The sequence below is a fragment of the Elephantulus edwardii genome, unplaced genomic scaffold (assembly GCF_000299155.1).
Source record: "Elephantulus edwardii isolate Elephantulus edwardi_28Jun2011 unplaced genomic scaffold, EleEdw1.0 scaffold00188, whole genome shotgun sequence".
NCBI classification, from domain to species: domain Eukaryota; kingdom Metazoa; phylum Chordata; class Mammalia; order Macroscelidea; family Macroscelididae; genus Elephantulus; species Elephantulus edwardii.
The window spans coordinates 6,496,979-6,507,018 of record NW_006399938.1 but is presented as its reverse complement, the minus strand read 5'-3'; the positions used below and the strand labels follow the sequence as shown (position 1 = coordinate 6,507,018).

Below are 10,040 nucleotides of genomic sequence, written 5' to 3'. Positions count from 1 at the left end.
GTTAGAAAACTCTTGGTATTGATAAAATTTAAGGCAAGTAATTCCTTCCTTATGGTTTCTATAAAAGAATTTGCAAAGACAAGGCATTTACTTGGAATTTTTTTTCCTTTTTTCATCCTTTGATATTGCACTTGGTTCAGTGTAGCTGTCTGGATACACGGCCACCTTAGAATCACTTCAGTATTACATGTGGTACACCTGCTTCCTGTTAAGCATTTCACTCTTATCAGGCTACGTAGCACCTATAGCTTGTGTTTCAAGGCACTTAATTGATAATATAAATTGTGGTTGCCTTTGCACAATTGAGTTTAGCATTTTGGACCACTTTAATCACAGCAATTCCTAAAGTTTTAAATTGGGTGATGAATGTGAATTTTCTGTGCAATGTGTACATTTCTATTAGCATCACCTACTTAAACTCTAAGTTTGGTATATCAATAACAAAAATATTATTTTGGTGGTGGGTTTTTTATTCTTTATAGTCAAAGATATGTTTCTGCCTTTTACATCATGTGACAGAGTTGGTCAAGGCAAAGGCTGTTTCAGTGTCTCAGCTGGAACACAGATGCTGGATTACAGATCCTCGCTTTCCACCAAGCCGGTGTTCAGTGTCAGGTGAGATGGGTTGGCTTCAGGTTGGAACGCTGCTTTGATGTCGAGTCCCTGGTCCGAAAGTGCTGCATAGCGACTGGTGGAGGGCCGTACTTTTTTTGGCTTGGTGCTCTGTGGCTGTTGATGCCACTGGGCTACAGGGGGGGAAAAAAGATTTTTAATGACAACATCATTGGAAAGTTTTTAAATGTTTAGATATATTGTTGTTAGTTGTCATCAAGTTCATTCCAACTCCATGTGCATATGTAGATTAAGACTGGTCCAGAGGGGTTTCAAGACTATGACCTTCGGGAAGCTCACTGCAGGCCTGTATCCTCAGGCTCCTCTGGCTAGGTTCAAACAGTCAACTTTTTAGCTAGTAGTCAAGTGCATAATTGGATGCACCACTAAAGGCCACTTTTGAAATATACTGGGCACATATTCTTAGTGAAAGACTGAAGGAACACATCTGTGATGGAAACAGTAAGATTTAGGGATACTTCTGCATTTTATTTACACATTACAAATTGTATGACCAGAGTGGTGGTGGTTGTTACGTGCTCCTAAGTCAGAAGAGACTCATAGCTGACCTTCCTGAGCACTTTCAGAGGCTGTAAATGGCCTAAGAGACGATTCCCATCTTTCTCTGACAGAGCAGCTGGTGGATGTGTACTGCCTATTTGGGGGTTGGTACCACAACTCCTTACAACTAAGCCTCCAGAGCTCTCTCTGACCAGGGTAGTGAAATTGTAGCAGCTAGATAATAAAGACAAGGAATAATTTATCTTTATTTTTTAGTAAACATTGAACTATGAAAAATTCCTTTTAAACAGTCATTAAGCTTCCTAATACTTATCTTCCTCTGCCAGCACAAAAATCTCATTTTCTTCAAAGGCTCAAAATCTATAAGTGCATATAATTATGGCAGATAAGTATTCTGGATGGCTATTTTAACACTAACCAACTGGAAGAAATTATACAGAAAGGTTGAGGCCATTTGTTTCTTGACGACTCTCACAAAGTCATCTCATTTTCAAGAAGGACATTTTGAAGCTGGGTCTTATTTTTTCTAGTGTTTCATGTCAGTAGTTTATACAGGGCTACCAAACAAGGCTGTAGATTCCACAAGAGCAGCTTTCTTTAAATTTAGGATGCATGTACACAATTACACATACACAAACAATCGAAAATCTGTTGCTCAGCTGCTTAAGAGACACAGATGGAAAAAAAAGAGACACAGATGACAGAACCACTCACTAAACCACAAAAGCAGGCATTAGGGCATCATGGAACACACATGAGGAGTGTGTTAGGACATAATAGCACTATAGTGTAGGAAGAAAGGTTAAACAGAACATGGTAATAAGAAAATATGAAAACCTTGTGGTTATGCCTTTGCCTATTGTTAACACCTGCAATGCTCGAGTAAGGAAGCCACAGCTACTAGCCAACAAGAAATCAACATGCATATTTTGCTACTAATTCAAGGTTCCTGAGTGATACTTGGGTAACTGTTCTCCTGGTGTGGTTTCGCTATTAATGTCGAGAAACTATGAATAGAAAGAGAGAGAGCAGTATGAAACATTTAGCAAAGAAAACACTTTTATAAGATTTATAAGATTCTGTAAGAGTAACATGATTTGCTATCCAGATGTCTAATTTCTGCCATGTCGCTGAATAAATACAGGGCGGTGAGGTGAGGCGACACTCACTGTAAACATCCAGCCGGGCAGTGCAGGACACAATGCCAGCTTCGTTCTTGGCCGACACGGTGTACCACCCTGCGTCTTCTTTTGTGGCTCCCTGAATAAGCAGGCAGATGTAGCCATGATTATCCTGGTGCATGCTGGAGAAAAGGAGAGAGTCATTAGGGTCTTAAATTTTTAAAAAGTGGCTTTGGACACGAAGCATCATTTTAAATTAGATCATTAGAAACCAAGTTGTGCAAGTAGCAGATAATAGGTTCATACTTATTCTAGAGCGGCTGCTCGCCCCATTAATGTTAATGGGAGAGAAGAGCAGATGTCAAGAGGTTGAATAAATCTGCACACTTATTTTCTAGTCAAGCATCTGACTGTACAAAACCCACTAAATAGGCCTTTTCCTTATCATCATGGAAACAATTGGATTCACCTCTTCTTTAGATACAAATATAAATATTTTAAAAAAATCACCATTAGATTAAGTTAGGATGTACTTCTCCAAAGTTGGGGGTTTTAGTAAATCATCTATTAGGGTAAAAATGATTTTTTCTTACAATATCAATATCATGACACACAGATGCCATGCTAGGCACACTTTATCTTTCAAACACATCATTAAGAGTGGGCAAATACAGATCAGGTGAGATGCTTCTGCGGGCTCACCTCACTCTGTCAGTGCTGTGAGTGAGCGACTCATTTTCCTTCTTCCAAAATATCTGAGGTGGTGGCATTCCTGAAACGCGGCACTCCAGCCGCACCGGGTAGCCGTCCGCAACGCCCGTGTTCTGCAGTTTCTCAATAAACACAGGGGGCTTGTGTGCTTCTTTAGCTGAGGGAACATGAGATGAATTGTTTATCAGTGATATACAAAAGGAGCCCTGTACACTTTCTGAGGCTTTTAGAAATATTGACTGAATACACCTTTAACATTATGGTATCATTTTTCACTTTAGGTGCAGAGATGATAGTGCTCTCCCTGCATTATTCTTTTACCAAGTGAAGGTTCCTATCTTTCCATCCACTCATTTATCCCATCAATTAATTCAGGTCTAATAGGCCCATACAACCCACTGACCATCTGCTCCACAAAATGCTTGTCTGACAGGCTGTGAGACTCCTGGGTCCTCACGAGCATCTGTGACGACTTCACTGCAGATTGCATGCACAGCCCTGGGCAACCACTGCCACCTAGTGTTTCTCAGAAAAGACTCTCACTATTTGCTCAATACTACTGAAGGTCTCGAACTCCTGGATTCAGGACTTAAAGAAGGGAAAATGAAAAGGAAACATTTATCCAAATGTGACAGCTCTGAAGAGCTATCTACAAAGTTAGGAACGCACATCCTATAAGTTACATTCCAATTTGTAACCTTTGTAGAAAGCTATAACCCCTCCACCCCAATATTATTTATTTACCTTGAAGGAAAGAAACCATCAAAAAAGACCAGTCTATTACTAATCGAGCTGATTATTAATAATACTATTATAAATATTATTAGTTAATAGATAAAAGAGTTTTCATGGATTGGTTGTAGAGATAAGGTTTTATTATTTTCTCTTAGATTACCACCAATTTTTGAGGACATACGTCTTCCTCTACCAAGAAGATCCTCTACTATCTCTCATAGTGAGTGACAAATAGAGTGAAGCTAAGTAGGAAAAAGCCAGGTAAAGGATACAACAATTCTACTTGAGTTTTTTAAATGCCTAAAATTGACCAGCTGCTCCATAGGAGAAAGATGGGCAATCTCCTCTCATGTGATTCACTGCCTCAGGAAAATCCTCTGCAATTGTTTCTGACTTCATAGTACACAACAAAAGTCTCTTAAGACCTTATGCTGTAAGAAATGTACACTTTTGTTAAGACTTCTTGTTGCTCTCTGATCTAGAAACTATGTTCTATAGGGATACATTTTCATTCACCTGTGTGTTGTTTCCATACTGTCTTGGGGTAAGTGGAACAAAAACTTAACTTAGTATCCTTTTTGGATCCCACATATGAAAAGAGTATAAACTATACAGAAGAGCCTTGATGTTGTAACAACTTGCCAGTTAGGATAACATCTACCATTTTGTAGCACTGTTATGCAAGGCACTGGTTTTGCAAGAGCTTTTGTCCATGTCTTAGGGTTTAATTCCTATAAAAATCCTGGGAAGTTATGGCCATTCCCATTTTACATACAGGGAAGCTGAGATGCAGAGATGTTAACTATTTGATGAAGGTCACAGAGCAAGTAAACAAGCCTAGGATTTGGTGTGATCTTGCTTCTGGATACCGTGGACATGCTCACTGAAGCAGCGTGAAGGGACTAATTTTCCCTGGACTCTCAATTTTAAGTCCTGAAGCACAAGTGTGACCAAGACACAGTGGACAGGAGTAAAAGGAAAACTTTCTGTGTGAAGAGAAATGGTTGTAGGAATTGAAACTATCTGAGTATGAAAATTAACACTTCACATACATTTTTAAGGCTTGGCTAACATACAGTATTAAAAGCAAGCAGCCCACATTTTGACCATCTTTCTGTCTGAAAGACGTCTTGGTGCTATTAGAAGAATAATTATCCTGGATTTTACCAAGATCCTCTAGGCTTTATCCTATTGCTATTCTGTTTCTGGAAAGAGGCCAGTGAGTGGAGCACAGTGTGGTTGGAAGAACTCTAGGAGTCAATGTGTTCTTTTGGGTCTTCCCTCAGGTTATACCTGGGAACCATGAGAAAGTCAACTAATTGTTCTAATTTCTGCATCTGATAAATGAGAAAGAAAAGATTTTTCCATGAATATCTTAGAGGGTTATTACAAACACCAATTTGGAAAATGTGTATCAAATATTTTGCAAAGGGAAGTAAGAAAAAGAATACGTGAAAGAAAAATAACATATAGGTACAAAATTCATAGTAAGAGTCATGTTAATTTTTTTTTTTTAGTGTGTGTATGTGTGTGCACCATTGAGTTGGAATCGAACCATAGCTGACCCTCTGGTGGGTTTTCAGAGGTAGTTAATCAAATGGGAAGAGATTTTCCACCCTTCTTCCATGGACATGAGTTAACTATGTGGTTTTTATTGCTTTGGTTCTTTTTTAAAAAGAGAACATAAATAAAAACTTTACTTATCCAACTTTTAGGGATGGTATAAGCCTCTTCACAAAAACATTTTCATTATAAGCTTTCATATAACCCAGTCCATTGCCAATAGGTCAAGTCGGGCTTATAGGGACCTTCCAGCAGGTAGGAGGAAACTGCACATCTTTCACCTGTGCAGCAGCTGATGGATTCTAATGACCGACCTTTCTATTTGCAGCATAAAATGTAACACATTATGCCAATAGAGCACCAATGTATATAGTGTGTGTACACACACCCACCCACACACCCCTCTCCTCTCCCTCCCTCTTCCTCTCTGCCTCCTCTCTGTCTCTTAAAATTTATTTATTTATTTTTAATTTTTTTGTACCATTGAATCAGATGCAACTGGCATGGGAGGAGATTGCCCCTCCTTCTCAAGTAGAGCATCCAGTGGATTTGAACCGCATGCCTTAGGGACTGCAGCACAGCTTCTTGCCACTAGGCCACCAGAGTTCCCTTACCCCCCCCGCCTAATATCAAGATAATGAGTTTGGTTCTTGGGCCCACAATGATGTTGCCTCTTTCTGTGTAAGATTAGGTAGCCATGCCCTTTTTTCATTTGATCAGGTTATTGGTAGAAAAGAGAAATAATAAAGGTTCCAGATTGTTGACATATATATAATGTGCTTGCTGCAGAAGGTCAAGGACTGCAGTCTTCAATATGGATTGAGGTTCAATATCAAGAAGACAAAGATTCTCACTACCGGGCCAATTGGCAGCATCAGGATGGATGGTGAAGAGATTGAGATTGTTCACAGCTGTAGTTTGCTTGGCTCCACAGTCAACACTCTTGGCACCAGCACCCAGGAAATTAAAAGACGTATTGTGATGGCAAAGTCTGCTGTTAGGGACCTCTCCAGGGTACTGAAGAGCAATGGTGTCACTCTGGAGACTAAGATGCACCTGATATAGGCCATGGTCTTTGCAATCACTTGTTATGCATCAGAGAGCTGGACAATGACTAGGGAGGACAGAAGGAGAATTGATGCTTTTGAGCTGTGGTGCTGGAGAAGAGTATTGAGTGTACCAAGGACTGCTAAGAAAACAAACAGATTCATCTTGGAGAGGGTTAAACAGGGCTGCTTCTTGGAGGCAAGGATTCTGAGGCTTTGTTTGACATACTTTGGACATGTTGTAAGGAGGGACTGGTCCTTGGAGAAGGACATCATGCTTGGGAAGGTGGAGGGACAGCGCAGGAGAGGAAGGCCCTCTATGAAGTGGATTGATTCAGTGACTGGGATAATCAGGATGGGAGTGTCAGAGGCAGTGCGATTGGCACAAGATAGAGCAGGGTTTAGGGCTGTTGTACAGAGGCTCGCTATGAGTAGCAAGTGAAGAGTGACAGCACATAACACCACCACCACCACTGAAAGAGGGAGCCCTGGTGGCCTAGTGGTAAGAAGCAGTGCTGCAACCCCAAAGGCACTCGGTTCAAATTCACCATCTTCTCCACAGGAGAATGAGCAATCTGCTGTGTGATCACTGCCTTGGAAAACCCACTGGAAGGTCAGCCATGACTTGGTTCCAATTCAAAGGCACACAATACTGAAGTAAAGAAAACTATTGCTTCTGATTTTGTAAAACCTTATGTTGTTGTTTTTAGGGCCCATCAAATTGATTCCAACACATGGTTGACCCATGTGATAGAAAACTGTCCACAGAGTTCTCTTGACTGTAATCTTTATGGAAGCAAATTTCCAGATCTGTTTCTTATGGAGCTTTTGGGTTCAAACCAGTAATCTTTCAGCTGAGCACTTAATCACTAAGGCTTAACTGGTCATTTTGCTGTTGTATACCACTGAGTTAGAGTCGACTCATTGCTGACCCTCCAGCAGATTTTCAGAGGCAGGAAATCACACAGGAGGTGATTGCCCGTCTTCCTCTCATGGAACAATGCTGGATTTTAGCTATGTACCTTTGAGCTGACAGCACAATTCCTTGCCTCTAAACTACCAGAGCTCAAGTCTATTTTTCCCCCAGCAATTTGACTTTCAATATTATGAGTAATGCCACTTTGCTTTGTATGTCTTAATCTGATGTTCAATCTTTAACAGAAAAAGGGCTCACAGAGTCACCTACCAGCAACCACAAGCTCCAGGCTGAATGAGTTCTGTCCAGCTCGGTTGGTGGCTATACACGTGTAGATGCCAGCATCTCGGGACGTGACTGGCTCTATGATCAGGGAGTGCACACCATTCTCACGCACAAGCATCTTGTGAGAACTGTCGGGACGGATGGGCTTTCCGTCTAGCTGCCAGCTTAGATCCGGGGTTGGTAAACCACTGACCTGAATCAGAAAAGAAATGGGTATAAATTTCTCTACTACTAACATTCAGTGAAATAATTAACAGCCGAGAAACCGGCAGAAATGCCTCCTTTGGAATGTCATGACTTTTAGTACTGGCTTACGTTACTCTTTAGCTTAAAAGCTTTCAATGGCTCCCTAAGAATTCACTGGTGCACTACTAAACATTACCTAAAAAGCAACCTAAAGATAAAAAGCAAAGATTATAGGGGGAAAAAAATTCCTGTCCCCATTTTATCTCACCAAAGGCTATAAGATTATTGTGATGATGTAAATGCCGGGCTTGGAGCACTCTGGAAAAAGCTGTCCAACCACAACAACAATAACAAATACTCATTTGGCAATTATACATTATAAAGCTGCTCATCAAGGAGTTGCCATAGCTATAGAGACTTAGTCAATGCACCCATCACCACACAGGGCTATTATTATCATTTTATAATCCTTGAAACTGAATAACAAGAGTAAGGCAAAATTACCCAGAGAGCCCCTCTCAAGGTATTAGCATCACAATAGAAACACCATCAAATCTTAAGTCTATGACAGTTATGTTGACCTGAGATCAGATAAAAGCACATTTAATTGCTAATAACATGTTGTGCTGTGAAGGGTAGGGATGGCTGCCATCTGTCAGCTCTTTGCGGCTCTGCTAAGATTCTGAATGAGGGAAAGTACTATGAAGGATGATGCTTTGTTACCCCACCCCCAACACCACTTGAGTGAAACTGCATATACAAAGATGTCAGTGGGATCATAAACAAGTCTTCTTTTGAAGAACGTGTGCTGCCAAAATCATTTCAAGGACTCACAAATGTCATTCCCACTGCATGACACTCATTTATGTTATAGGGCATCTCCTGCACAGGTAACAAGGGTACAGATCATTTAAAGGGAAAAGCACATCAAATGAATTTAAATTAAAATCCCAGCTAACAAGATAAAGAGGATTTTAGAAATAAGCATGATAGCTAGCCAGCATGGCTTCTGAGGGAGAAATCAGACTCCATGTTCCTTGTTGGTTCACCCCGTAACTTTTCACAAACACTGCTTTTACCTGAGTGGAGGTCACTGCAGGTGATATACAGGAACCACTGCTGTAGTCATGCTGAGGCCTTTCTCAAGCTTAGACATACAGAGGCGTGCTTGTTCTCACCTTAACGGGCTGGGCACTAGACAAAGAGGGTAATGTCCTGGCTGTGGGCATGGCGTATGTTTAGAAGGAGAAATGTCCGAGGCAATCACCACACACCCATTTGCAGTGGAATTTGCCCAGTGTACAGAGTTGCTCATATTAAGGCAAAGGGGAACCCCTATACTTTTAACCCATTTTAAACTCCAGCTCTTTTTCTTAGTAAGTAAAGAAATCAGGCTATCAGGAGCTGAAGGTCATTAGAAGGTCATAACTTGAACCCATCCATGTTCTTGGCTGACGTGGGATTGCAGAGGGGAGAGGGAGAAGGACAGACTTGTTCCTAGAGAGGAGAGGATAGTCATTTTCTCTACGAATTAGTACCTGACTTATCAAGCATAGTCATTTTCTAGAAATGCTTCTAAGGGGTTAAAAAAGAAGCAGGGGGAGCTTAGGGAAAACAAGATGTTACTTTAATATCGGATGTGTTTTCAAGATAGTCCCTCCCCCCCCAACTTAAACACAATGACAATCTTTTCTTGAAGTGGTTTAACACTCCATCTGTTCATGTGGGAAGATTTTCCACATTTTATTTGTCAAGATCAGATCATGAAAATCAACAAGCAGAGGTGTGCGTGTCTGCAATATTCTTTCAGAGGTGGGTTTTTCAAGGACAGTAACATCAGTGTAATACAGGCACATCTCAGAGATGGTGCAGGTTCAATACCACTATAGTAAAATGAGTTCTGTACATGTTTTGGTTACCCAGTGCATATAAAATTTATGTCCACACTAGTCTGTAGTCTATTAAGTGTGCAATGCCATTACGAAAAGTTGGGAATAGTGTTAGAATTAGCAAAATGAGACAAGAGACATGAAGTGAGAACCTGCTGTGGGGAAAATGGTGCTGACAAGATCTGTATGAGGGAAAAAATGAAAAGAAAAGATCTGCTTGATGTAGGGTTGCCGCAAACCTTCATTTTGTAAAAAAAAAATACACTATCAACAAAGTACAATAAAGTGGAGTCAATTAAAATGTCGTGTGCCTGTGAAACACAGTGATTTTTTTTTAAAAAATGTGTCTGAAGGAAGAGAGAATAGTATGATGAATCTCCATATACCTATCATCCAGATGGACTCGTGTCCCTTTTTGTAATTTTTAAAATCCAAGACATCAGAAATTATAAAA

The 10,040-nt window shown here is 40.5% G+C and overlaps 1 protein-coding gene across 1 annotated transcript in view; it reads right to left on the bottom strand.

Moving 5' to 3' along the window:
• Positions 1–573: 573 nt before the first annotated feature.
• Positions 574–10,040, bottom strand: part of PALLD (palladin, cytoskeletal associated protein) — a 672,347-nt gene continuing 662,880 nt past the window's right edge. The window contains exons 17-20 of the mRNA XM_006896661.1: positions 7,497–7,704; positions 2,958–3,123; positions 2,304–2,437; positions 574–746 (exon numbers count right to left, since the gene is read on the bottom strand). Of these exons, the coding sequence (XP_006896723.1) occupies positions 574–746; positions 2,304–2,437; positions 2,958–3,123; positions 7,497–7,704 (681 nt within the window). The remainder of the gene's footprint in view (positions 747–2,303; positions 2,438–2,957; positions 3,124–7,496; positions 7,705–10,040) is intronic.